Source organism: Lolium rigidum, chromosome 7, assembly GCF_022539505.1.
Source record: "Lolium rigidum isolate FL_2022 chromosome 7, APGP_CSIRO_Lrig_0.1, whole genome shotgun sequence".
Taxonomy (NCBI): domain Eukaryota; kingdom Viridiplantae; phylum Streptophyta; class Magnoliopsida; order Poales; family Poaceae; genus Lolium; species Lolium rigidum.
In genome coordinates, this window is record NC_061514.1 from 158,106,703 (window position 1) to 158,132,160 (window position 25,458).

A 25,458-nucleotide genomic window follows, 5' to 3' on the forward strand; every position below is an offset into this window, starting at 1 on the left:
TACTCCTCCTCATCCTCCTCCTCCCGCGAGCCCACACCAGAATGGGATCCGGTGGCAGCTCAGATGGTGGCGTACAACGAGCGCGCCCCAGAGGAGTGGGACCAGGAGGACCACGCCTCCTCTGTCTGGTCCGAGGACGACAAGTCCTTGACCAGCGGAGATGAAGATCTCCAGTTCCTCGCTGATGGAGAACTGGAGCCAAGGAGCGAGGATGACTCGTTCTCTTGGGACGATTACACCTCCTCCGAGGCCGAGGAGGAGGAAGACGACGACGATGACTCCCTCGAGGATTACCCGCCGGCGAAGCGGTTCCGCGCCAGGTCAGACGACGACGACGATGACGACGACGATGATGAAGATGAGGAGGCCCCCACTGGGGGCCGCTGGAGCAGCGACGAGGAGCCCGCCGGCAGCAGCTCCGACGACGGCGAGGGCAGCAATGGCCCGTAGGCTAAGACCTAGTAGCATAGGCCTAGTAGTAGTAGTAGTAGATCGGCCAGTAGGCCTTTCTTTTGTTCTTCCTTTCTTGAGCAATCGGCTCTTTCTTTGTAAGAAATCCTTTATCAATTTTGCCGATTGTCAAACGAAGTTGATGTACCGAGAGCCGATGGCAGGGCATCGGCTTATGTCATAAACATGCTTTAAGGCCATAACAGTTGCCTATTCATACGGCCAACAAATCCAATTCACACCCTCCTCCGGTCTCAAACGCACAGATACAGCAAATCTAATAAGAGAATTATCTCAGATGCCGTGAACTCTGGTATGAAACCGATCTGTTAACCTGCTCCATTGAGCTTTGTTCCTCTAGAGTCGATGGCTACGCATCGGCTTTTTCATTATTCTAAAGTCGATGTCCGTTCATCGGCTATACTGGTATCCATATTTCTCAAGTCAATGTCTGCGCATCGGCTATGATTTGTATATAAATTTTTTTTTACTGGCCGATTTCCAATCGGCCCCCCGTCATACTTCATTTACTGGTCATCCCACATGCTTGGGAAATACTTCTTGAGGTGTTGACCATTGACGGCTACTGGGAACTTAACGCCGTCCAGCTGCTCCAGCATGTATGCATTACCCTTCAAGGCCTGGATGACTTTGTACGGACCGTGCCAATTAGGAGACCATTTGCCATATGCTCTGTCCTTGGTTCCTAATGGCAACACAGCTTCCCATACTAGATCACCAACTTGAAACTCCTTTGGTCTAACCTTCTTATTGTATGCACGAGCTACCCTGGCTTTGTTCTCTTTAATCTTCTCCAACGACCAAAGTCTAAGTTCCGTTGCATCCTCAATAGTGTCACTCATCAAAGCTGCATATTCTTCAGGTGTTAGATCATTCTGAAACGTGACACGTCTTGATCCAGCCGTAATTTCCCAAGGTAATACGGCCTCCTGTCCATAGACGAGCTGGTATGGCGAAGTTTTTATAGCTCCATGGCATCACATGCGGTAGGCCCACAAAGCTTCTGATAACGTTTCATGCCAATCCCTAGGGTTCTCGTCAATTTTCCTCTTGATCAGCTTGATCAGGCTTTGATTGGACGCTTCAGCTTGCCCGTTGGCTTGAGCATAGTATGGAGATGATCGGATCAGCCTTAATCCCCATGTCATCACGTAACTTCCTGAATTCTTTAGAAATAAAGACCGAACCTCCATCGGTCGTGATGGTTTGGGGAATCCCGAACCTATGAATGACGTGTTCTTTCACAAACTTGATCACATCTTCTGATTTTACCTTCTTCATAGGGACGGCCTCCACCCACTTGGTGAAGTAATCTGTAATGACCAAAATCCATTCATGTTTTTTACTCGACGCCGGATGGATTTTGCCAATCATATCCATGCCCCACCCTCGAAACGGCCAAGGCTTGATGATAGGGTTCATTGCTGATGCGGGTACCATCTGAATCTTCCCGAACATCTGGCACGCTTGGCACCCCTTGTAGTACTTGAAGCAATCCTCAAGCATGGTGGGCCGAGAAACCCTGATCGTCTAATCAGCCACTTCATCTTATGAGCCGACTGGTGAGTTCCACAGGCTCCTTCATGCACCTCATGTAAGAGCCGATTAGACTCAGTTGGTCCCAAGCACTTGAGTAGTAACCCTTCCAACGTTCTGTAGAACATGTCATCTCCTATGAGTACATACTTCATGGCCTTGTATCTTATCCGTTTAGGTGCCCCCCGAGCCGAATCTTTTAAGTAATTGAAGATTTCGGCTCTCCAATCATCCTGTTCCAAGAACTGCACCTGAACTTCTGACCCGTCTGATATGTCCTTATAGCCTGACGCCATTTGTGCGAGGTCGTTGGCCTCGGTATTTTGGGATCTTGGGACCCAATTAAAGTTGATGTACCGAAACTGTGTCATCAACTCACGGCATTCCATCCAATATGGGAAAAGCGATTCACTCTCGCACTTATATTCATCCGTGAGCTGGTTAATCACCAACTTCGAGTCTCCAAAAAGCTCCACCGCCTCTCGCCTCGGCTTCCAAAAGCAACTCCATTCCCTTGCGCACTGCCTCATACTCAGCAACATTGTTGGTGCAAGGGGTAGATAGCCTGATGGCGAAAGAATATGTTGTTCCCCGAGGCGACACGAGCAGAATGCCAATGCCACAACCATCGTCACAAGCCGATCCATCGAAGAACATAGCCCATGCACGTACAGATAGTGCTGCTATATTAGTATTAATCCGTTCAGCTATAAGATCGGCCAACGCTTGTCCCTTGACTACTTTCGCAGGCTGATACCGAAGATCGAACTCCGACAACGCAAACATCCACTTACCAAGTCGGCCTTTCAAAACAAGGGCCGACAAGCATGTGCTTGACAACGTCCGACTTGCATATGACGATGATCTCTACCGTCAAAAGGATGTGATGAAGCTTGGTGCAGGTGAAGAACAGGCAAAGGCAAAGCTTCTCGACCTCAGGATACCTTGTCTCCGCGTCCAACATCCTTTTGCTGAGGTAGAAAACGACCTTTTCAACACCCTCATGGAGTTGCACCACCACCGAAGCGATGGACGTGTCAGCTACTGATAAGTAGATATAGAACGGCCTGTCTTGTTGGGGCGGAACTAGCACCGGCAGCGTTGTCAGATACTGCTTAATCTCATCAAACGCCTGCTGCTGTTCTGCCCCCCAGTGAAACTCATCATCAGATTTAATTTTCACCAGCGCTATGAACGGCTCGATTCGTCCTGACAGGTTAGAGATGAATCGTCGGACAAAGTTGATCTTGCCGATAAGACGTTGGAGCTCCTTCTTCGTGGTGGGTGGCTGCATGGTACGCACTGCCTCTTGACTTTTTAGGCCGATCTCAATTCCCCTTTCATGAACTAGAAAACCTAGGAACTGACCGGCCGTCACACCAAAAGCACATTTCTTTGGATTCATTCTCAGTCCGAACTTGCGAGTTCGGTCTAGGATGCGTCGCAAATCATCCAAGTGTCCCTCCATGGAGACAGATTTGACTACCACGTCATCGATGTAGATTTCCACCAACTTGCCGATCAGGTCATGAAATATATAATTCATGGCTCTTTGGTACGTTGCACCAGCATTCTTCAACCCAAAGGTCATGACTACATATTCAAACAAGCCTACTGCCCCTGGTACTCTGAATGCGGTCTTGTGTATATCTTCTGGAGCCATGAAGATTTGATTATAGCCGGCATTGCCATCCATGAAGCTCAACACCTTGTGACCAGCAGCTGCATTGATTAACGTTTCTACCACAGGCATCGGATATTCATCTTTTGGAGTGGCTCTGTTGAGATCTCGGAAATCGATGGCCACACGCCATCGGCCGTCTTTCTTCTCTACAGGAACGATACTGGAGATCCATTCAGCATACCTGCATGGCCTGATGAACCCGGCGACCAACATCTTCTCGATCTCTTTCTTGACCTCTTCCGAACTTCGGCCTTCATCCGACGTGCTCGTTGTTGGAAAGGCCGAAATCCCTTCTTAAGGGGGAGCCGATGTTCAATGATGCTCCCGTCTAAACCAGGCATCTCTCGTGTAATCCCATGCAAAGCAATCTGGGTATTCTTTTAACGTAGCTATCATCTGACCCCTAAGATGTGGATCTAACTTCTTGCTGATAAAAGTTGGTCGCGGCTTATCCCCAGGACCGATGTCGACTTCTTCTAGCTCATCAGCCGATGTAAACCCATACCCTAGCTTTCCGTCACCGGTGAGGTCGACACTAGATACAGGGAGAACGTGTGGTAAGGATAATACGGGCCGATTGCTGGAATCGGCCTTCATCTTGATTGTAACCAGGATTTTTTGGAAGTGATGGAGCCGATCACGTGGAACGGCTTCCTCCTTGTCCTCGCTATGAGAGCAGCTGCCCTCGTCTCTGTCCTTACCAGGGTGGCGCCCAAGTCCTACCATGTTGATGTTGAACGAGAATCTTGGCTGGCACCTCCCAGGGTACGTGCACTCCACCATGTCAATGGCGTATGCCGGTGAATTCGGCACTTCTGGTGCTGCCAACGCGAATGGCAGCGGTGGACGGGACTGGAGTGGCATTTCCCCTTGGTAAGTCCCGAGAGCTGGTCCTGACGGAGAGCACTGATGCCTCATGATTTCCTGGATCACCCGAAGAGCGACACGCTCCAAAGCGTTCACCAGGCTCTCAGAATGGCGGTGCAGCGAGTGAGCTACCATGAAGTTAATCTCCTGACGCAGGGACCTGGTGCGTTCTTCTGACGGGGCGGACAGGTCCACTCCATCGAGCGCACCTTCAGGTGAGAACCCTTTCCACCTGATGCCATGTGAGCGGGTTCTGTGAAAAGAGCCGATGAGGTCGGCTTCTAGGATTGCTTTGACCTCGTCATACTTCTTCTTGAGCTCCTCGGCCGGATCCTCGTACGTGACCGGAGTGCCTTCCGCCATCTCAGATGTAGATGGCGATGCGGTTGATGTCGTAGACGGTCCCACCGGCGTGCTGAATGTGTTGCGGTCGAAACCCACCGGCGAGCAGCGACGGGCAACACGGTAGAGCCGGGAGGCTCCCGTGGCCGCGGCTGGCCCCTGGTCCCTCCGAGCGACGGCCCGCAAAGGCTTCAGCACGCACGTCCGATGCTGGTGCAAGGGCGTGCCACCCGACCTATACCTGGTCGGGAAGGTGATGGAGGTGCCTCGCTTAGTTTCTCGCATGGCATACACGTAAACATTAAATACGAGCCTCGATCGGCTCTCAGGTTGTCCTGTGAATCGGCTCAAAGAGCCGATCCACCCATGATCCGTACGAGGTGTACGAATATATAGTGGTCCTGCTTGATCGGAATAAAGCTAAAACGACCTACTACGATTTAGGGTTTTCACCGCATAATCGGAACATCCTACTCGTGATTGAGCCTGGCGGCCACGCACGGTGATCGTAAACCGACCCTAGACAAGGCCTAAAAACCAACACGAGGTTGATCCCCGGAACATCCTGTCTAGGGCTAGCAAACTACACCCTACGTGCCACTGGATCCTTCAACCCATTTGTAAGGCCTAACTATGCAGATATTAAACTAATCCTTGGAGAACAAGGAGCAATCATAACGGATCGGATCTACTAAATAGTGATCAAGCGGGGTGCCGCCCTTACACCTAAGATAGGCGTAAGGGCAGCTAGACGTTTCAGGGTTGCACGACGACAGCATATGATACGATGAACAATGCTAACCCTAACACGTCTAAGATAACTACGTTGCTCGCCATCAAAAAGGCTTCAGTACGAGCAACGCATGAACAGCGAATAAACGTGTACTCGCCTAGATCGCAAGATGCGATCTAGGCAGCATGATGCTTACCCGGAAGAAACCCTCGAGACAAGGGAGTTGGCGATGCGCCTAGATTGGTTTGTGGTTAACGTGATTGTTGTTTATTTCATAAACCCTAGATACATATTTATAGTCCGTAGACTTTCTATCGTGGGAATAATCCCAACCGGGCACGAGCCAAACTCTATCTAATCAACACGTATCCTACTATATTACAGATACACGGGCAAACTAGCCCAAACTTTGCATATAAGGCCGATTCACGTATATTCTTCCATGTATATTCTTCAAGCCCATCTTGATCACGGCCCACCTCTGATCCGGTCAAATTCTGGTGATAACAACTACACGGTCTGCGCATCGCTAAGGAAATTGGGATCAAGCACATAATTTGCTGCGGAGATTCCGACCTGGTGGCACAGCCAGTAGCCGGAACCTGGAACGCCAGAAACTCCGTCATAGCGGCTTACAGAGACGAAGTTGACGAGATCGCCAAATGTTTCCTCGGATACGAAGTCAAGTACGTCAGACGAGACGATAACGCAGCGGCAGATATGCTATCCAAGCTCGGATCCGTAGAAAACCAATTCCGCCCGGTATTTTCCTCGGAGCACCTACGGATACCCTCGGTCAAGGGCGCTAACCCGGAAAACCCGGAGGTGGCGATATCTCCGGCAAAGGAAGTGATGGTTATCATTCCGGCCTGGACGCAGCCTTTCCTGGACTACCTCATTGATCAGAAGTTGCCAGAGGACGAGGTCCTCGCGCGACAGATCATCAGACGAGCAAGATCCTATACGATAGTTGACGGACAACTCTACAAACGAAGTGCAACTGGAGTATTTCTCAAATGCGTCTCCAATCAAGATGGCATTGAAATCCTCAGAGAGATCCACGCAGGGGATTGCGGGCATCACGCCGCTCCCAGGTCCCTCGTTGCCAAAGCTTTCCGGCTTAGATTTTACCGGCTCACGGCTAAAGAAGATGCTCGATAAGTTGGTAAAAACCTGCCGAGGTTGTCGATATTACGCTACTCAACCAAACGCTCCAGCCCAAGAGCTGAAGACCATCCCTATCACCTGGCCGTTCGCGGTCCAGGGGCTTGATATGGTTGGTAAGTTAAAGAAATCATCTCCGGCGGTTTTGAGTACCTCCCGGTCGCTATTGATAAGTTCAGTAAATGGATCGAGGCAAAGCCAGTGAGAAAAGCCGATGGTGCTATGGCACTCAAATTTGTCTGCAGCCTTGTGACGAGATTCGGCATCCCGCACAGCATAATCACAGATAATGGCACAAACTTCACCCAAGGAGAATTGAAGGATTATTGCCATGACGTTGGGATCCGACTAGACTTGGCATCAGTGGCTCATCCACAGTCCAATGGTCAGGTCGAGAGAGCCAACGGACTCCTCTTATTCGGAATAAAACCACGCCTTGAAGAACCGCTACGTCGCGCAGTTGGAGCTTGGGCTGAGGAGCTAGACTCTGTCCTGTGGAGTTTACGAACTACCCCCAACAGGTCAACATGATTCCCTCCGTTCTTCCTGGTATACGGATCCGAAGCTGTGCTCCCCTCCGACATCATCCACGATTCGCCGCGAGTCTCCGCCTATAATGAAGAAACTGCTGACGAGGCCAGACAGCTATCTGTGGACCTGATCGAAGAAGCTCGGAACTTAGCAGACCAACGTTCCACCATTTACCAGCAGAAGCTCCGACGCTACCATAGTCGTCGAGTTTGGAATCGCTCGTTCATGGCCGGAGACTTGGTCCTCCGCCTTCGCCAGGTGAAATATCACAAGTTGCAATCTCCATGGGAAGGACCCTTCGTCGTTAGCAAAGTGCTTCACAACGGATCGTACTACCTTGTCAATTTCCGAGAGCTAAAGGATAGACCTGCTAATTGGCACCGGAAACGCAAGAGGGAGGATCCGGATGACATCTACGATGAAACAGGACGTCCTTGGAACATTGCACAGCTACGTCCTTTCCACACTTAGCATAGAATTACATACTTTGTAACAGTTATACATGATCAATGAAATAAAGCTTTTGGTTCACTCTTTGAGTCTTTTACCTCCTTTACTTGTTCATTTTAGATCGTATATGTTTTCAGACTAAAACCGCAGAGCTGGATATTTCCGCCTAGGCGCGTAAGAAAGTTGTGATTTTCAAAATCGTCCGTTAGGACGTAAGCTTAAGTTTTCTGGTGGAAATATCTTCTGTTGCAAACTCATGGATTCCTGGTAGCGACTTCCGGCACTTGGGCTGGGGGCTTGTTTCCGCGGTTATTGACGGATTGCCATTGGGCTTCGTCGCCGCTGGCGAGCGTTTCCGGCTACAGGTTTTCCGGCTCGTGGAAGGTCAAATGGGCAAGCCGGAAAATATAAAATCAGCACTTGCTTTCAAAAAACAAAATGTGCAAATAAAATTAACGGATAGCAGGATAAGTTTTCCGCCCATGCATAAGTGTTTCGTTCCTAGCTACTTAAGAATTTAATTTATATTACAAACCCTATCGGGGCCAAAATGATGCATTGTTTTTTCCATCTTCCCGCAGGAATAAGTTTCTCACTTCTCCTTCGCCGGAGAAGTTTCCGCGTCAACATCAGTTGCAGGAGCATCTGCCTCTTCATCCTTAGCCGGAGAGGAGACGTCGTCATCATCTTCTTCCTCATCTGTAGCCGGAGATGCAGCGCCACCTTGGTCCTTGGAGTTTGTACAGGTATACTGGCTTCCGGATTGGGTAGGTTTGGCCTCCGCCTCGCGCTCCTTGAGAAGCTCAGCTTCAAGGGGCTCGTCGGCTGGAAGCACCACCTTGTCGTAAAATTCGTTGTGGCGAATTCTCCGGGCGATGCGAGTGTCGTAGCCGCTAACTGCATCCAGTAGCGCGCCAACGTCCACGTCCGCCGGCATGCCAGTAGTCACCTTGTCGACATCCAGATCCGGGTTGTGCCCCAAGCACATGGCCAGGGACATAGCAGCTGCGCCTCGAGCTGAAGACGCTTGTAGATCCACCACCAACTCCGGCAGCATGTCCATCCTGGTGATAAGATCGCGAACATCGCAGCTTCGGATTTTCTTGATATTCAGGTTGTGGCAGATTTTCCGGGCAGCGGATATGAGATCCTTGCAGTCATCGCCAGCCAGCTGAATCAGATCGTCCCGGGGGAATTGGCTCCGACGCTCCTCGTCATATCCAAGAGGATCTGGGGAAAACAATACCAAAAATAAGCACAACAGGTTAAGGCTTGGCACATACGCTGTTATATACCGGAATCTTACCAAGGACACCGGAGATCAGCCAGTCCCACGACGCCTTCGCTGTCTCCATATATTTCCGGAGCCCACCAAGTTCTTTCTGTTGCTTCTTAATGGTGTCGCGGTCAGTGTTTCTCTTTAACTGAAACTCCCCCTCTTTTTGGATGAGCTCCGAGTTCTTCTCCGCCAGTTTCTTCTCCGCCTCTGCAAGTTTCGTCTCAAGGGTTTTCTGGGAGGCGCGCAGAGTTTCCAGTTTGGAGGAGGCTGCAGCGAGGGACGAGGATGCACCTACTCAAAGATACGTAAAGCATCAAGTTTGAAAAATGCGGAACATAATCCACAGGCATCAGATAGTCGGAAACCAACCTTGGGCTTCTGATAGCTGTTTCTTCAACTCCGCGTTCTCTGTTTGGAAGTGTTGGCTCCTTTCCGCCTGGCTGATGGTAACGCGGCACTGAAGAGCAATATTCTTGTGCAGCTCATAATGCAGAGCCTTCTGTTCCTGAAAATACAGTCAGTGCCGGAGTGAGTTCCACAAGTATTATATGGTTTAAGTCTCTCTAAAAGCATTGTTGCTGGAAATCTTTCCGCAATAATGCTTGGGGGCTACCACGACATTTAAATCTTCCTTCAGTTTGAATTTTCTCTAAGTATTTAGACGCTAACTACACTAGTTTCCGCCTAAATACTTGGGGGCTACTGGGGAGTTACCTTTTGCTTGCAAACAAGTTTGTCGAAGAACTAGCCAACATCTTTTTTGAACTCCTGGATCTCCGACGTCTCGACGTCTGGTTTACCCCAGGCATTGTTCAGCATAGAGTTGAGCAGATCTTGCTCTAATTCCCACTTTTCCGCCTCGGTTAGTTTGTTAAAAAACTTGGTGGCATAGGCTTTTGGGACGGAGGTAAGGTCGGCCGGATCTGCAAAATTCTTGGGGAAAACGACCATATCACCAGTTGCAGCTTCAGCTTTGCTGGAGGAAGTGACTTCTACTTCCTCACGGCCTTGTCCTTCAGTTTCGTCATGAACGGGGCCCTTGCCGCCGGAACTTTCTCCGCCCGCTCTGCCGCTACTAACCGGAATTATTTCCGGTGGCGTGGATGCAGCAGGAGCAGGAGATTGATCCGTGGGAGGAGGAGATGGCTGTGGGGTAGCTTGGGGAGCGCTTGGCGGAGCTGGCGTCGAGGGACCAACAGCAGGGGACTTCTTATGCATATACTTTGTTATATGCTCCTGAACATTGGTCCGCACGGTGGTTGGTTTCGGATTCCTGCAAGCGAGCGAAGGAAAAATATAAGTAACACAGCTTACCAAGATAAAAGACGCACCATACTCGGAAACTTACGCTGCGCCCGGAATGATGGGACGTGAATGCTTTCCTGCTGTCGACAGCAGCTTGAGGCGCTCGCGCTCCGCCTTCTTGGAGTTAAGCGGAGGCGGCTTGGTCACCTTGGGTTTCTTGGCGGAAGCCTCGCCACTAGCTCCGGCTTCAGAGCCGGAAGCTTTGGCGCGGGGACGCTTCGAAGGTCGAGGGGCAGCCTTTCGGGGTGCTCGCTCCTCTTCCTCCTCAGGGTCTTCCGGATCCTCCTCCGCCGATTCGCCGCTGATAGGGACTCGGAGTATGTTGCGCAGGTTCTCCTCCGCCAAAGTATCGAGCTGCGAGGAAGGTTAGCAAAACAAGTTAAAACACACTGAAGATATGTGAAGTTAAGAAACGGTGAAGGGGCATGTGCTTACCGGAGGACACTGGTCGTGTGTGTTGATATCCTTGATCAGTTCCGGGATTGGTTGTCCCCGGCCTATTTTCACCAACGTCTTGAATCTCCTCTTGAGAGAGTCAGCCGGAAGATCGTGACGCGTTACCCGGAGAGGATCATCCGCCCCAGTATACGCGCACATCAGGCGTGCGTTGTAGCGCAGAGGCTGGATTCTCCGGGAGAACCAGCTAAGTGTCGATCGAGCTCCGGTTAGTCCATCGTGAACCAACCAGGAAATTCTCCGAGCTGCCTTCTCCAGTATCGGAGTATGGGCGAGCGAGGGGATAAAGCTCCAGCTAGCCAGTTCTTCTGGAGGCTTGTTGTTGAAGGAAGGGAGTCCGTCGTGGACGTTCGGAACTGACGCATTCTTCACGTAGAACCGTCCGACATTCCAGTACCGGACGGACTCGTAGGAATCATGAGGCGGATACATGCGGCCGGAGCGGAGCATAAATGTCATACTCCCGCAATTCAACATAGCTTTGTCTTTTGTCTCTTTCTTCACTCGGAAGAAAAACTGCCATAACGTGACGCTTGGTCGGATCCCAAGATGCCCTTCGCAGAGAGTTGCGAAGTTGGAGAGAAGGAGGTATGAGTTTGGGCAGATGTTGTGGGGTTGAAGCCCGTACGTGTCGAGGATGGAGAGGAAGAATTCCGAACAGGGGAGCGATAGACCGCGCTCAACCCATGCCTTGGTCATGACTCGTTCGTCCGGTTCGGGTTTGGGAACGTCGGAGTCGCGCATGAAGCTCCAGTACTCGGAGATCATGCCCTCGTTTTGGAGCTCTCTGAGCTCCGCGTCAGTGGTCTCGCAGGGCCACCATTGGCCTCTCACGCCTTCGCGGATCCGGGCCTTGGACGCCTTCTTATTTTCCGACTCCTGGACCTTGGCTGCCATTCTAGCTTGGCCTTGGAGTTCTTCTTGGAGCTCTTGCGTGGTTGGAATCCGGCCTAGTATGGTAATGGTTGAGCGAGCCTAATGTCGGAAACATATGGTGGCAGATATGAAATGGGATCCGGACAGATTGGTTCTACAGTGCTGGGTTCCGGGCTACTCGGAGAACTACCAGTACAAAGTGGTGAACCATGCGGCATGCTTCCGGCTGCACCCATGCAAACTAATTTGAGTATCCGGAATCTACACTAAATCTACTTCTTCTTCTACGAGGCCGGTGCACTTACAGTTAATGGCGCGGTGGTCCGTCGAGACTCCGGCGAGAGTGAGGTCGTCGGACTTGCAGCGTTGCGCTTCCGAAGACCACGAATCGGCGGCGGAAGAGATTTCCCGATCAAATGTGCAGATCTTAGGTCAAGAGGGACCTTGGAACTGCAGTGGATGAAGCTCTCCGTGCGGAAGTTCGCCGGAGTTCAGATCCGGTGGGCGGCGCTGCGCGAGGAAGAAGAAGAGGTGGAAGATGCGGTGAAAGAATGGGAAAGTTACCGCGCGTGGGGGTATTTATAGACCTCGCGCGGAGATTCGTGATTCAGATCTAACGGTGGGAACGGAACGGTCACGCCGTCAGATGATTGACACGTGTCTTAGGTCAAAAACGGTAAAATGACGTGGAGGTAACTTAACTGTGCGCTCCCAAAATTTCCGGCTAAAGATTCGCATCTCCGAAAATTTAGTGCGGGAAAAAAGGAAGTTGCGCGCGGGAAAAGTGGAATTTCCGTTACATTGCCGATCCAGAAGAAAAGAAGATTTCCGAATAGATGATGCCGAAAACAAGTAAAGTTTTGAAGCTCTTCAAGATTCTCTTCGGATCCGAGCTGAATGAATCTCGGAGGAATGATGAATCTCGCAGAACTTCGGGGGTTACTGTTGTGGGTATACTTTATGGGTATATCAACGGCATGGCCTAGATCCGGCAAGCCCGGGTGGCCCACAGATGGTGATGTGGCATGTGGCCCATCGGGCGGCCCAGCTTGCCGTAGGTCCTCGAAGGATGAAGTCCAGCCCAGAACAGAAGCCGGATCCCAACCGACCTATGAAGGAGGCCGGATCCGTGAAGGCCCATGAAGTATCCGGATCCAGCACAGCCTTGATGGAAGGCGGATCCTTGACGTACACGGCAAGACATTGTACCGTAGTTAGGCAACTTGTATTCCGGCTAGGACTCTCCATGTAAACCCTAGATCCGTGCGCCTATATAAGCCGGATCCCGGGAGCCCTAGAGACACAACCACAACTCATTGTAACAACGCGAAAGCGCCCAGATAATTCCGTACAAGCAGCAAGTAGGCCCTGTCCTCGAGCAGGTGTTCCGAAGCTGGGTAAATCGCGTACCACCGTCCCGAGCGCACTCCGCCCTATGGCCCCTACTTCTTCTCCCCCTCGTGAGGATCCCTCCTCCGAGGTACCGTCGAATAGGCAACGACAACTACGCCTTCCAAGATATGACATCATGACATGCCTACATACCCCCGAGAGGAGTTATCCTATCACACATGCTTGTAAGTGTGTATCAAACCATTTAAGTGGAAAAATCTTCTTGTAAGTGGGTATCAAACCATTTAAGTGGCAAAATCTATCCAAAAATACACATCCAACTTCTTATTTGAGAGAGAGATGTCCAGACGCATGCATGCACGCGGGCGTACACACACGGCACACCTTGGTGATGCCTCCTTTGCCGGTGCCCTAGGCAAGATTTTCGCAATCGTTGGGTTCTATGAAGACGGTGTAACAAGGCAAATCTCAACATTGTCCACATTTGTTCTGTAGCGATATACTATTCCGGAATAAAAACTGTTTCGTCATGTCTTGTGGTAAATAAAAACTGTGTTTTACAGTACGTGTTCGAGCAAAGAGCGTCGATGCGTCGCCATCACGAGCATGGCATGAGCGTATCATCATCAGGCTGCCAAATATCTGAAACGTCGGCTGCACGCTGGCACACGGAGGTGAGCTAACGACCACTCGACGCCAACGATCCAGACGACTTACCCATTGTCGTTTCCATGGAGCTCGATCGGCAAGCATGAAAGCTGCCCAGAAACACCTCGCTGTCAGTCTTCCCTTTCACCCAGACAGATATAACCTTCACCTCGCCAGGTCGGTTGCGAGTAAACTATGGGTGAAAGATAATATACCTTTCAACAACGGGAGCCCCAAGTGGCGGCTCACGCGGCCGCGTATTCGCGTTCCGGCGCCGAGCCTCCGCCCGCCTCCGCCCGCGGTTGCGCCGGAGCGTGTCGTGCCCGTGGCCGGGGCGCACGGCCACGGGCTGGAGCGTGACCTCTTAATCTACTCCGAGAAAACCTATCTCCAGACGCGATGCTGGCGTCGTGCGTTCGGTACAACCGCCCTTTGCGGCTTACCTCTTCTTCTATACAATTTCCCTTGGTTGTTTGAATTGAGTCCGTTTCATTTGAGTATGGCCTGTAGCTGCCGAGAGGAGCTAGAAAATTGCATTTGGACCCAATCATCATCGATTCATGACGTGGTGTTGCTTTTCTTTGTGTTTTTATCCTGTCCCTTTTATGCCATTTTTGTTTAGAGCAAAGGGAGTGGCACTACTGCTTTAGCAAGACACAATTTTGTATTGTCTCTGCAGGTTTTCTTCTTTTGTTTGTGATGTCTCTCCTGGTGCAAGTTCTTGCGCTTGTCTCTTTCCCAAAGAAATGGATAATCAGATTAGGTCATGCATCTTTGGTGTTCTAGATGTTTTTTTTTTGTTACATTGGCCAACTTCAACTACTGGTGCCACAGGGTATTGTTCTGGGACTTGTGTTAGTATTTTGAATAGTATATTGATTCAAAGTTTCAAACACTTTGCAGTGCAATTGTGCCAAGCCTGTTGAGTGCAGATCCATATTGCCATCTCCTGGAATTGGTTTGAATCTCGGCGTATGTCATTCAGTTTCAAGCTTCTTCTCCTCGGTTGGAGCTGGACAAGATTATTTTTGCCAATCGAGCTAGCCCCCTCTCCGTTTATCTTTTAACGAAAGCAATTCAGTGGAGACCGGAGACATGAAAGCAGTGGAGCCTAACTAAATGCATACTCTTCTCATGGCTGGCGCTTCAAAATAGGGTTTTGACAGAGTACTTGCAAAATAGGTATGACTTCATGAGCCATACTGCCAAGTTTCTACTGTGAAACGCTGAACCATCTTGCAAGTAATGCAAATTTACCCCGGGCTTCCAAGAATTTCTTCTTACTCAAAATAATGTTCTCATGGAAAGTTCTAACAAGGGCGAGATTGTATACAATTTATTTTACAATTAAGTTTGAAAGAAAAAATAATATGCGAGCCATCGTCTGAATAGATGATAGATTCATGACTCGGTAGTTGAACTTCTTTAGGATCTTGGGTTAAGCCCCCTTTTCCTAGAGAAAAGCTATGCCTCTTTAATTAGGTGATCTATATAAGGTCATCTACAATACAAGGTTCTTAGAGAGGTGTTTATAACAATAAACCAGTTTTGTTTCTTAAACACTAGTGCTTATTTCTATATTTTTTTGAAACGGGGCAAGCCCAGCCTCTGCATCAATTGATGCATGCGGCTTTGTTTATTAAAAACAGTCAGCTATTACAACCAGCAACATATATCAGTTATTATTACATCTTATGGATCACTCAAAGTTTCTACAAAAATGAGCCATCTAAACCAGCAACAGCACTAGCTTATTTCTATATTAGAAGTATCCAGTTAAGCATTCCCCTTGTACAAATAAGCACAAATGCTTAAGAAAGAAGTGGTCTGCTTTTCTAAACACCTCTCTAAGCACCTTCCATTTTGTGATGGACGGGTTAAACTTGATATAATATTTCTTTTTCTGTTTGCAGGGTGTGCTTTGATTTGTTAAAACAAGACTTCGACTAACAATTATCTTAATATGTTTTTATGTAAAAAAAATGTCAATTGCACCAACAAACTAGGCCTAAAAAACTACAACTCCCAAGATTATAAGGCATAACTCACAATCTATGGGTCCCTTGGTCAGATTTTCTATCAATTAACTAACCGCCGTAATACAAGTGTTTTGTTACTTGTTAGCCCCATGCATGGTCCGTGTTATGAGCTGTTTAAATCCCATGAAGCTGTAGTCTTTTTTGGTTACTCCATCCCTGAAAGTGTGCTTTGGCGCAATTGACTCTAGTACTAAAAAATCAACTTTTCATGTACTTTCGTATACGAATTTAATGACATTAATCTCATGCCACATAAACTAAGTACTAATAGTGTAATAGTTGGTAGATGCTTTGTCTTAACCAACCAGAATACACCACAACTCTAAGCAGGATTTGGCTGAAATGACAAACGCTAACGGGTTCGACACTATTGGATATGTCCTTAAAAGAATCGTGGCGGCCACTTCTGAACCCGAACATATAGTAGGACAACAAAAACTGATCTGAACCACTAGATGAACACTGACTCAGCTTTACAAATTTTATTGTATCAACAACATTATACACACCCTTGATAGTAGCGTCATACCGAACTTGATAAGAACCTAATATCTCTCCTAATCTTCTAGCTTTCAGAGGAAAACTTTTTCCATCTTGTCAATAAGTCTCATATTGCAGACGCTTGTACATAATTGATTTAGCCCAGTTCTTTTGGCGGCTTCTCCGAGAAGCTGCCCTCCCCCCAGCTTCCTGGGGAAGCCGGTGACAAAATTTTGTGAGGCTTCCAAATTAGTTTAGCCTTAGCTATTCTAGAAGCCTCGGAAAATTTTAGAACTGGCTTCCCCAGGAAGTTGGGGGGAGGGCAGCTTCTCCGAGAAGCCGCCAAAAAAACTGGAACTTACATCGGCATGATACCTAGGAATACCCATGAAGTTACTGCAAACTGGCCATGTTTTCAACAGCCTATTAGCCTCTTCTGAAATGTTACAGATCAGTTTCTCACGGAGATTATCAATGGGTCTCAGCTTATCTAGAATCTTGCTAAATTTGGTGGGAACACCTGCTCCGGATGCCTGCAAGTGCAAGCAATGCTGCGCAATATCAAACAAGTCTTATCTCTTGGCCATTGCACGGTCGACAAAAAAAAACAATGCACAAGATTCCCTGGGTGGCTGTCATGTATTTTGTATCAATTCAAGTACAAAGTGACTTCTGACCAAATTAGTGGTGATCATAATCAATATGGAGTATGTTTAATCTTAGATTTGTCCCGTCTTCGTTGCTTGTCAAGATAATGCCTTCCATTTGATTCCTGGTGTTGTCAAGTACTATTAGAAATGGTCAGATTAACGACCATATGCATACAAAATACTGTACCAACTCCACCCCTGCATCACTTTTCTCGACTTGGGCCACACATAAACTTCTATTACATAGGATGGACGACTGGTCAAAATGGTCAACGTAAAGATGACTCGAACCTGGTGGTATATTGTTCTTACCAATCAAACTTTGACCTCTCTGAAAGTTTTATCATTCGGGGAAGTCTGCAGTACTTTTTCAGGTAACTCTAGTTGAGGACTTCAGAATCCCTCCTACTGCATTTCTCACGTCATCTAATTTATCTGCATATGTAAATAACCAGTTAATATTGTAAACACAAGGCTAGTATGTGCCGCTCTTATATTAGTTCCGCTCTGCGTGGCTGCGTCCACAACCACAAATAGCCCGTCCTAATGGACCTTTGGTTTGCATAATCTTTCGTTCTTACTCTTATCTTGTAATCCCCTTCCAGTCTAAATACTGCTAAGACAGATCATCCGGAGTTTAGGTTCACTGGATTTGAAAACTGCCCAGAAGCTTCGTAGTAGCTCAAACACTTATCATTTGAAAATACCAACTTGATAATTTTACATCAGTCCAAGGTCCACTGTGAGCCGAACAAAAAACCATCCCTATGGTAATTCGATTGATGCCTACAGTCTATAGCGGTACTTCATAAAATTGACTATACACGGATACCTCACAAAAGTTCATAACGCCATTGCAAGAAATTGGGAATTTTTGCTTCTTTGTTTACCTTACTTTCCGTCTTCTTACTATTTTGTCATATCACAGAAACAAGTACTGCTCGTCACCACCTGGAGCGCAATTCTATAGTCCCCTTGTCTACAAATTCCTATTTGCAAAACTTTGCTACTTCAGTACAGTTAAGGACGTCGTGGTAGAAAGCCAGCTATGTACATCATTCGTAGTTTGCTTCTTGACACTGTTTAGAGTTTGTTAGATCAGGAACCCGCTTCACCGTTTGCCAGCGCGTCGGCTCACACCGAACTCATAGTCATCATCAGGGTCATCCATTTCAGCATCAATATCATCCAGAATCGATTGGTTCATCTTCTTCCTGGACACCCTCCTGTGCTTTTTCAGTTGAAGGCGAGGCTCAGCTTGCTTCACACCCATGGTACCTGTTTTGTATCTGAAGCAATATGGGTATGTTCACATTGTTAACACACATACAATTTAGCATCCATCAAGGGTAGGAACTTTGACAATCTGTCAAACATGATGTTATATAGTACCTTAACATATATGTCTAACATACACATAAGTCGATGAAAAAAAACCACGCATACCCTACGAATTGGCATTGTACAATTACTTGACCTTTCCAAAGCTTTAAAGTAGGGTAGAGAGTGCCATTAACTAGTCTTGATTCCCTCAATGGACAGATATTTCTAAACGAAGTGTTCCGAGGCCAGGGACAGTTGTAATGAAACGGGTGGAGTAGTATGTATGGAACCTAAGCAAATTAAATGCCCAAATGAATGCGCATCAGAAAAATTCAGCATATAGAATGTCTCTAAATAAAAGCAATTGCCACCAGAATTATGGAAAGACGTCAAATGTTAATCATATCTGTATGAAATAGATAACCTAGGGCTTACTGGCCTATGGTAGATTTCATTCACCATAATGCATTAAACCTTGCCAACTGAAACAGCTAACCTGTCCTCGAAACATTCGGCTTTATTTGGTTGATACGCTACAGAATATTTGTTGAAACTCTTTTCAAAAGTTGAAGCCAGACTACTACAAGAGAAGAAAAGGCATATGCATCTGGTGACTAGTGTGCATAATCATAAAGGAAACATAAATTACCTGACATCACCTTCCCTTTTAGTTCCAAATGTTCGTAACTGGAAGGATTCTCTGATTTTGATCTCATCAAGCAACTGCAGATAGTATGGGTATCTTTCCCAATCACCTTTGACAACACAGCCACGTTCACCAATGTGAGCACAGTCATTAAATAAGCACTGTGAGGGCTCATTTTCTTCGAGCATCCTTCTTATCTGGATATAAAAATTAATACACAATCATGCATAGAGAACAAACTGAATTTGCCTTTCTGCATGGAAATAATCATCCTGGGATCCTGGGGAATTAGGATTATCAGGAATCACAAAGTTTCAGAGCACAAGATGCCACTTTCCAAAATTGGAAAAGGACCTTCCTAGATGAATTAGCACTAGTTACTTTCAGGATGAAAATGAAATATTCAGATCAGTTCAAAAACTGGCTACAAACTCAATTGTGATTTTTTTCTTTTCTCCTTTTCATCCTTGTAAATTTGTAAATAATGTACCATAGGTCCATAGCCTTATTAATAAATAAAAATTGCTGTGCCAAACTCTCCTACTGTTTCACTTCAAGAAAAACACAATTATGCAAATGTCACATCAAACTATAGTGTAGCCTTCACAGAATATAATTGTCCATGCACATATGTTGGAATTAAATAAAGTACTTGTAACAACAGAGCATCAAGTAAACAAACCTCAGGAAAAGTTTCTGCGAGACCCTGTTTGGTCAGTTTCATCAGACTAGGCTGATTAAATCCAGGAGTATCAGCAAGAAAACCTCCATCAACTATCGGAAGCAATGAAACATGACGTGTGGTATGCTTTCCTTTGCCACTTTTCTTGGACACAGTTCCAACACGTTGTTCACCGAACCATTTACTATTCTGGAAATAATGTCCACAAACAAGGGATTTCAGTGTCCACATTGAGATAGATTTCAACAAATAGGTTGCAAACCTCGCAACAACGGAAAAACCTAATAAAACATGTCAAATACAGGTAATCCTATTCGCAAAAAGAAATACAGGTAATCCTATATAATATCAGAGATATGAAGAAAATGACTACGGCATCCACATAAAACAGACAACAGTTACATCAAACTGATGACGATATGCCAGGGGTTAAGTGCAATTTGAAATGATATAACAGTTACCTGCTCAACAAGTTGATGTATTGGATCTTCTTCTGAAATATTTTGGTTGCATCTCAAGGCATTAATTAGACTGGACTTTCCTACACCGCTTGGACCAACAACTACAGTTGTCTGTCCTTCCAACATCTCTTCAAGAGCACCTAATCCAGAATTCTGATTAACACTTAGGAAGAGTGGATCATAACCCCAGCTCTTCAACCTGTCTCTCCAGTACGAAATGGTCTGCAGAAACCCATTTATAAAGTATCAGCAAAGGCGTACAAATAAAAATTGGCTCAATACCAAGCTATAGTGAACTTGGCCAATTGCACATTCTGATTGCTCAAACTCGCACTTCCGTGAGGGAAACAAAAAGTGTGAATGTATGATGTTGATCCTTTCAAAAAACAATGATTAACACATGTTGGGCATGCACCAAATCGCAATTCTCTGATACTTAATGTTCAAATAAAAGAGATATTAACTTAAATGTATGCTTTTTATCCATGATGACACTGAGACTAATGGCCATACTTCGAATTCATCATCACAAGACACCAGACAGCGCACAGGTGCCGGTGTGCTGGTTTGTGCACAAAAAGGGGCGCCATCTAAAGGATGTTTTCACCGTCTGTTGCAAGACAATCAAATTAGCCGTATGTTGTATGGACCAGGGAACTGTGTCTTGTTCATGCCTTAGGATTTTATCTGTAGGTGTCTCAGGTAGCCTCTTAAGCTGAATTCTCTCTTGGTTGAGAGGCGAATCCCTTTGATAATTGACATAACTCAAATGGAACGCCTTTGTTTCATTTGATGAATAAAAAGTTAAAATCATATGAGCAAGGGAAAACCCTAGTTCGGGCATGTTCTGTTCGCTCTAAATCATTGCTCTATTTCAAGTATGATACAGACACTGTTGAGCAGAATATGTCAGTGCTACAAGCAACAGAACCATTTCAGTTCAAACAAGAACACCTGACAGAGTGGCACCTTCGTTTGCTTTCCTTCTTTTTTTTTTTGAGAAGGGTGATTTTCACACCGCTGCCACATCCAGGGATCAATACTGGATCACGTCCATATGAACGCCACGACCCCGCCACCATGCTCTCATGGCTGTATCACCTTAATGCATTGTTCATCTTCCCACTTGATTGGGCACCACAAACCAAACTACTGAATCAGCACCTATATGCATGTTCCTACCCACTCCTCACAACTCCAGTGTGATGCACTACACTATAATCACTAATTTACACCACACTATAGAAATTAGTAGCTGTTTAGCGATCAATTCAAGAGCTGGTCGCTATTTGTTCAGTCTGTAGTAATTTAGTACTTACTCCTAATTAGTTTAAGTGATTAATCTGAGTTACAAAAGAGCAAGCCAACACGCTGGAGCTGAGGACATTCCATTGTGATCCATCCAAAGATTAACTAGATGTAGGTAAGTATCTCCATTGACTAAATAGCAATATAGGTTTTAACTACCATCTAGTATTTACTAACAGTTGAAGCTGGCAAACTGAGTAACTTGTACTGTCATATTTTCACTGACGGTTTCGTCACTGATGAGTAAGCTTGCGCCAATGGGCCATTGATGATACAGTGTGAAGGCTAACTATGAAATTATGCATCAAACTCCACCACATTAAGATAGCGCATGACACCTGACCTTCAAAGCGAGTGCATTATGGTAGAACTGAAATATCCAATTTAATGTGCCCGCCAAATTGGTGTTCCGACCGAGTATATTATACCTGTTGGTCGACGAGCTCGACCTTGTTGAATACGAGCAGGAACGGAATCCCCGCGGACTCTGCGTCGACGAGGAACCTGGTGAGCGTGGCGGGCTCGGGCTGCGGCTGGTGGAGCGAGAATAGCAGGACGATGCGGTCGACGTTGGCGACGGGCGGGTCGGCGACCTCGGTCCGCCTTTCGAAGACGTCCTCGATCATGCCGCGGCGGCCGGCCCAGTCGACGGCGCCCACGAGCACGCGGTCCCCGACGAGCACGCGGCGGCGGATCTTCTTGAGCAGCGCGCGCACGACGCAGAGCAGGTCGGCGCCCCGGTGCTGCTCCAGGCCCGGGGCCGTGGAGGCGACGATGACGCGCATGAAGTTGGCCTGCGAGGCGGCCACGAGGCCCGTGGCCTGGGTCGGGAGGAGCGCGTCGGGGGAGGGTGGAGGGAGGGAGCTCGCGGCGGGGGGAGGGAGGAGGAGGCGCGGGTGGCGGGGGGCGGCGCGGCGGGGGAGGTGGAGGCTGTGGGGGAGCGGGAGGCGGAGGTGGAGGTGGAGGTGGTGGCGGGGCAGCGTTGCGGCGGAGGTGGAGGTGGTGGCGGGGCAGCGTGGCGGGGCTGGGAGGAGCGGCATTTCGGTGGAGCGGGAAGTGGATAGCGGAGCAGGGATGAGCGCGTCGCGGTGCGCGCCTGTCTATTGCCGGCGGACACGGATTTTTTTTTTTTTTTCGAGTTTGGGGAAAATCTTTTGCTGGTCTTTTGGACGTTCTTTGCTAGCATGCATGGATTTCTTGCACCACTACGCAAGTGAGCTGGATCTTCCTGCACGTCGTAAACGGATCATGTGCCACGAAACAGGGTCGTTTGGTAGGCTGGATGGTCTTTTCTGCGCCGAAGAGGAAAGCCAGACCTCATTGTTTGGTTGTTCGTTTCCACTACTTTCTTCCTTGCTCATGCATCTCACGGTCTGTTTGGTTGCAGATAGCTGCGTGCTGTGGTAACTCCTTCCATTAGATCGGTGAGGTTACCCAAAACTGAATAACAACACACGTCAGATTAAGTTCATCATAAAAGGTATTGGTAATACACATCACTACTTAGTGGGCGATGCATAACGAGCGAAGCAACTATATTTCGTGATGCATCACAGTTTCATCACGAGGGGTTAGTATAATACCACCTCGAACAAGTTCAATGTTATAGAACCGGGATCAGGTTGTAGAAAGTCCTAGCTAATGGAGGGATACAAGATCACCTTCCAAAATCAGCAGATCATGACGAAGAAAGCAGAAGCACTAAGCAGGAAACTGGTTGCGGAGTCAGGTCCTAAGTCAGCTCCTCCTCTCTGGTGGCTGCAGCTTACGGCACTCGGCATACTCTGTTTCGTTGTCTGCAATGAAGTCGATAGCCCTGACCAGCAAGTTAGGGTGAAACAGCCGCACCTTGTACACAAACCGGGGCGTGAAGATCGTCTTCATCTGAGCGTAGTTCGTGATCGGAGTGCCGACGTACTGACGGTGCTTCGGGTACCGCTGCAATCCACAAGGAACAATTGTTAGTGCGGGCGAGATTCACATACTTTTAGATCTATGAAGGAACTCAATGAGGCTACGTACCTGAATGTACTCATCCACCGTCTCTTCATCACCGCAGTAGAAGCAAAGAACCATCTTTGTTGCAGTTCAGAATGCGATAGGATTTCATCTTCATAATGACGCTCCACCTCTTCCTCCAGTTTCTGACGTGGTTGTAGAACTGAAGAGTGGTGACATGTATGCCAGCGAATGCAAGAACAGACGCCGCTACGGACGAGCTGAACCAACCGGTTCAGCACAAACTCTGATAGCTCAGGTTTCCAAACCAATGGCAGGTTTGCTTGCAATCGGGCATGGTTGAGCATTCACAGTAGACCAAACAGATCAGGGGAGCCCAAAGGTATGATCGCCTACATGACAAACACTAGCAGATCAATGAACTACCACCACTACTAGTACCACATTCACATCCACATCCTAAAGCAGTGCCACATCAATGAACTACCACCACCATATCAATGAACAACGAGATAAGTAAGAGCGGCCTTACAGTGAAAGGAGAGCCACACACAACACCGAGGTCGGGGAAGCAGGGGACCTGGCGAAGATGCAGGCAGCACCACCATCTCAGTGGAAGAGTCAACGACGACAACGGTCCCCGTGGTAGAGTCAGATGCAACCTGGACAGCCTCCACAATCTCGACCGGCGACGAAGGAATGTCCTGCATTGGATTCGTTCAGACCTCCCTTGTGTACCCAAAAAATCTAGATCTAAGGTTAGGGTTTGCAGAAGCTTACCACAACCGAAGTCATCGACGCAGAGGAATAAGACGACCATCCGCGGCCAGTAGCCGCCGCCACAACCGTCGTCGCCGCCGCAAGCCTCGCCGACCGTGCGGGTGAGGAAGAGCCGGCCATGTCGCTAGATCGGGAAGGGTAGATGAACTCGAAATGGGGAAAATGGAGGATTTGGATTTACCGGTGAGAGAGCCGCCCCTATATACGGTGGCGAAAATTCAAGCACGGTGACCTAATTCATGCCGCCAAGATTTCGCCGTCCCGCGCGAAATCCCGCCATCTCCCACGGTGACTCTGCCGGGACGCGGCGTTCTCCAGTTGAAACGGGGGTGGCTCGCTAGAAACGGCCGAACCGAGCGTTCCTTCAAGGTATGGTCCGAGGGTTTTTTGAGAAGCGGTTCATGCAAGAACGGAAGCTAGGCCAGGTAACCAAATAGGCCAAAAAAATGGTGGACCGATGCGAGCCAAGGGGCGCATTGGCTACGAAACGCGCCCTTTGAGGCCGGCCCGTAGTACTGCACTGCTACCCGCACGAGGGCTGAGGAAACCTGCCGCGTGGACGCGAGGTTTCGCGAGTGAACAATCTTGCATTCTTGCTTGTGTTGTAACTTGAAAGACCGAGTGCAAACGGCTAGCGTTGCAGTAGATGTAGTTAGCACTTAGAGCATCTCTAGCAGAGCCCGTAAAAGTGCAAACCGAAAAACTTGAGTTTAGTCTTTGGAAAACGTGTTTACGGCTCGCAAAACGGCTGGCGCAGAACAGACCCTGTAAACTAAAACTGATAAACGGAATATTCATCTTCTTGGCAAGAACTGTCTGCGCACTGCCTAGATCTTTCGGCGCCGCCACCGCCCAAGCAGCAAAGCAGCTGATAACGAGGCGCGCAAGCAGCTAGTACATGCGCCTTAAGCAGCAAAGCATCTAGCACCTAAGCAGCAAAGCATCTAGCAGCACGAGCAAGCACCAAAGCCAGATTCGTTCAGCTTGGCCTCGTCCACGCAGCTCGCTCCGCCGCGCACAAGCAAGCAAGCAGCAAAGCAAAGCAAAGCAGTACATGCGGCCACGCACCTTCCAGCTTACTGATTCGTTGGGATTCGTTCGGAATTCGTGCCACGCATCGTTCCAGCGAACCACTCCGTCGATCTCCTCAAGAACACCACCTAGCTAGCAAGATTCGTCGGGAGGGAGCCCGCGGCGGGGGGAGGGAGGAGGAGGAGGCGCGGGTGGCGGGGGGCGGCGCGGCGGGGGAGGAGGAGGCTGTGGGGGAGGTGGAGGCGGGGCAGCGTGGCGATGGAGGGGGGCGGGGCTGGGAGGAGCGGCATTTCGTGGAGCGGGAAGTGGATAGCGGAGCGGAGCAGGGATGAGCGCGTCGCGGTGTGTTAAGGTTCATGCACTAGCCACTTAAACCAAAAGTCCGAACTGATGTAAATGGCTA

At 48.3% G+C, this 25,458-nt stretch overlaps 1 protein-coding gene across 1 annotated transcript; it reads right to left on the minus strand.

Annotated features, from left to right (window-relative positions):
• Positions 1-17,542: 17,542 nt before the first annotated feature.
• LOC124672183 (small ribosomal subunit biogenesis GTPase RsgA 1, mitochondrial-like) lies at positions 17,543-22,324 on the minus strand. Its single transcript, XM_047208457.1, has 5 exons — positions 21,713-22,324; positions 19,977-20,198; positions 19,516-19,704; positions 18,837-19,030; positions 17,543-18,153 (listed from the first exon to the last, which is right to left on the minus strand). The coding sequence occupies exons 1-5, from the start codon at positions 22,322-22,324 to the stop codon at positions 17,976-17,978; spliced, it is 1,395 nt and encodes a 464-aa protein (XP_047064413.1). The 3' UTR covers positions 17,543-17,975.
• Between the last annotated feature and the right edge of the window lie 3,134 nt (positions 22,325-25,458).

Excerpts from the sequence above, each read along its gene's own strand:
- LOC124672183 (XM_047208457.1), bottom strand. The coding sequence starts at position 22,324 with ATGCCGCTCCTCCCAGCCCCGCCACGCTGCCCCGCCACCACCTCCACC. Across the intron at positions 20,199-21,712 it reads TCGAGCTCGTCGACCAACAG|ACCATTTCGTACTGGAGAGA; the intron begins GTATAATATACT and ends GGGTTTCTGCAG. Across the intron at positions 19,031-19,515 it reads TCGCAGAAACTTTTCCTGAG|ATAAGAAGGATGCTCGAAGA; the intron begins GTTTGTTTACTT and ends TTTTATATCCAG.